At 32.0% G+C, this 3616-nt stretch overlaps 1 protein-coding gene across 1 annotated transcript; it reads left to right on the top strand.

Moving 5' to 3' along the window:
• Positions 1-213: 213 nt before the first annotated feature.
• LOC119667408 (putative uncharacterized protein DDB_G0279653) lies at positions 214-1467 on the top strand. Its single transcript, XM_038076698.1, has one exon. It carries the CDS (start codon positions 214-216, stop codon positions 1465-1467), a length of 1254 nt encoding a protein of 417 aa, XP_037932626.1.
• The last annotated feature ends 2149 nt before the right edge of the window (positions 1468-3616 follow it).

Here is a 3616-nt window from a genome sequence, read left to right on the forward strand (position 1 = left end):
TTTTCCACCATTTTATATATCATTTAATTATAAATTATTTATGTGAATTCCACCAATATATATATCATTTACTATTCAAATAAAAAACAATTAAATGTAATATCTATATTGTTTATATTGTCATATTGTAACATTGTTTTGTTGTCCCCAATTGTTTTGTCCCTTCTTTCTCCTATCATAGTTGTTGTAAAATTTTTTTATTGGTCCATTCTTATGTCAGAAATAACATTAGTTACTGATTGTATTAGTGAGGTCCATTTAATCCTTAAAAACGCAAAGAAATCATCAAATAGAGGCTATACGACAGCCACTATAACAGAAAAAATCAAGCGTCTAGACTATATTCATAGTAAAGTTAGTGCTATATACAAAACAGTAGAAATAGAAAAGATTAACACCTTGATAGAGACTTTTGTCGATAAATACAATTCAGCAAAAAATTATCTATCCAAAATGAATAACCAGAACAACGTTGACCATACAAATACACCAAATACTAATAATACAAATACAATTACCCCAAATACTACAATGACTAATCAACCATTAAATACTGAAGCTTTGGAAAAATACCTTCCAATATTCACTGGAAAAGTGTCTGAGCTAAACGGATTCATATTTAGGTTAAAAGACAGTTACAATAAATTACGGGAAGCAGATAAAAGCTATTTTATCGAATACATAGTTGAATGCAAACTACAGCACAACGTACGTATTAGAGTTAGTCCCATTGGTTTTCCACAATCTATTAAAGAACTCATTGATAATCTAAGAGAAAATTTTGTATCAGAAGATACAGTCCCTAAACTCTTACAAAAACTAAATGACACAAAACAAGGTAATTCAAATATAAAAGACTATGGTGATAAAATGTCTGATATTTTATCAAAACTCAACAATGCGTCGTTGCTAAAGAGAAACTACGACAAATGCTCACCAGAGGGTATAGCAATTGTCCAATGTAATGATGATAACGCATTGTTAGCGTACAAAAAAGGTTTAAACCATTTATATTTCCAAACTGTGCAAGCTGCACAACCGACAAGCTTCAATAAGGCTAGGCTATTTGCAGAGAATATGGATATACCTACTCAGCAACAACATTTATTAGCCTATAACTTAACATTTAATAGATTTCCTAATTACCGACATCCCGGTAACAATAATTCAAATCGAAGGAATTACCATACTAATGGTAATCGATATAACGGAAATAAAGGAAATTTTAATAACGGAAATATTAGTAATACACACTCAAACTGGAATGGAAACCTTAGATATCAAAATACTAGAAACCAAAGCAATTACAATGCAAACGCGAACCGTGCAAACAACAACCGGTACAATAATGGAAGCGCATCAAATAATCGCAATATACCAAATAGGCGTGTGCGTATAACTAACGCTCAGGAAAACTACGAGCAACCAGAGATGGAATTGGAGAACCATCCACTGGTTCGAAATTAAATACTGTAAAAATTCTAAACCAGACCCTGTCTAACTATGTTTCAATTTTCTGTTCTGAATTAAACATAATTATAAGATTATTAATAGATACTGGTGCCGAAGTGTCTATTATAAAAAACCTTAACGTTGACTATAACTCTGACTTCACATACAAACTAACAGGTATAACGAGTGAACACGTACTATCCCTAGGAACATCAAAATTAAGCTTACTTTTCGAAGGAATATGGATAACGCAAACTTTCGCAGTGGTAACAGAGGATTTTCCAATCGAGGTAGACGGTATTTTGGAGTCATCGACTATTATTCTTTTACTCTAACGATACAGTCAGGCAATAAACAAGCAGAAATCCCAATAGTATGCAAACCAATTACTATTGAAGCTAGAACGGAACGTGTCTTACCAGTAGATGTACATTTTGATGAAGATACTGTTTTGTTCAACAAAGAAATCAGTAAAGGTGTCTTCATGGCTAATACAATTGTGCCAGCGAAAGGCAATTGCCACATAAGAATTGTGAATACTAATAATCACAATGTTACTATAAATAAATTACAGCTGAAGTCACAACCCTTACAGTATTATAATATCTTGCAAACGAACAATAGAAATATTAACAATAATAGACTACACAAAATTTTAGATAAACTACAATTAAGTGATGATGACGACACTAGAACGATATTGCCCATAATATCCAAATACCAACATATTTTTCATTTAGATGAAGAACAACTTTCTACAAATAATTTCTATACAGAAAAAATTTCAACTGTGGATAATATCCCAACTTATATAAAAAACTATAGGTTACCTCATTGCCATAACGATGACATCAAATCTCAAGTAAAAAAATTACTTGAAGATGACATAATACAACCATCAAGAAGCCCATATAATTCACCTATACTTTTAGTGCCTAAAAAATCAACAAGCGACAGTAAAAATTGGCGTTTAGTAATAGATTTCAGAAAACTTAACGAGAAAATCGTTAATGATAAGTTTCCCTTGACCCGCTTAGAGGATGTGTTAGATAAATTAGGTAGAGCTAGATATTTTTCCACTCTGGATATGACCAGCTCTTTTCACCAAATACCCATAGATGTCAATTCAAGACCTAAAACAGCATTTTCAACAAATGATGGCCATTATGAGTTCAAGAGACTACCATTTGGCTTAAAAATTTCTTCAAATAGTTTCCAGAGAATGCTAACATTAGCATTAACAGGTCTAGAAACTGAAGCATTTTTATACGTTGACGACATCATAATATTTGGTAACAGCCTAAAACATCACAACATTAATATGGAAAAAGATTCTATGTTGTTACGGACCATAGACCTTTAATCTCATTATTTGTACATAAGAATCCATCTTCAAAGATGACTAGAATTCGAGTAGATCTTTCGGACTACGATTTTGGGATTATATACAAGAAAGGAAAAATCAATACCGATGCGGATGCACTATCACGCATAAAAATAGATACACAAACACTCACAAATCTTATACCAAAACAAGATGACGCCAAGTCCACTAGGAAGCTAGACCTTCCAAATGAAGACGAATTATTGAGACATTTGAAGAAAGAAGATATGAAAAAGATATGCGTAGCTACAAGAAGTAAAACAAAAATTGCACAAACTACGGATAACATTAAAGGAGTTACAAAGCCAATTGAGCAGGATCAACTCTATTGTTGGAATTGTACATCCATTAGTGATATACGCAGAGTGAATAGATTACAATTTGTAAACAATGATAAGCTTAAAAAGCAATTTAAAAAAGGTACCATACACGTTACGAAAAACGATGTAACCGTGGTAATGAGCGAAGAACCTACGAAGCCGATTTCGATGGTGAAACTCATTGCAGACATTGAAAATTTAAGAATTTATGAACTAGCGCTAGATGAAAATGATATAATATTCAAAACTAATGAAAAAGAAAATTTTAAAAAAATGGTTAACCAAATACAACAAAATAAACCAGCTGGTAATCGTCTCAAAATATTATTATATGAAGCCCCGGAACACATATCCGATAGCATGAAGCAATACAGACTTATAGAGGAATATCACAACACTCCTCTCGGTGGACACCAAGGAATAAGAAAAACTTTATTAAGATTAAAACAGAAATATACAT

Source organism: Teleopsis dalmanni, chromosome 1 (genome assembly GCF_002237135.1).
Source record: "Teleopsis dalmanni isolate 2A chromosome 1, ASM223713v2, whole genome shotgun sequence".
In the NCBI taxonomy this organism is placed as follows: Eukaryota; Metazoa; Arthropoda; class Insecta; order Diptera; family Diopsidae; genus Teleopsis; species Teleopsis dalmanni.

What these genes read in the sequence shown, in the direction of transcription:
- LOC119667408 (XM_038076698.1), top strand. Translation starts at nt 214, where the DNA reads ATGTCAGAAATAACATTAGTTACTGATTGTATTAGTGAGGTCCATTTA.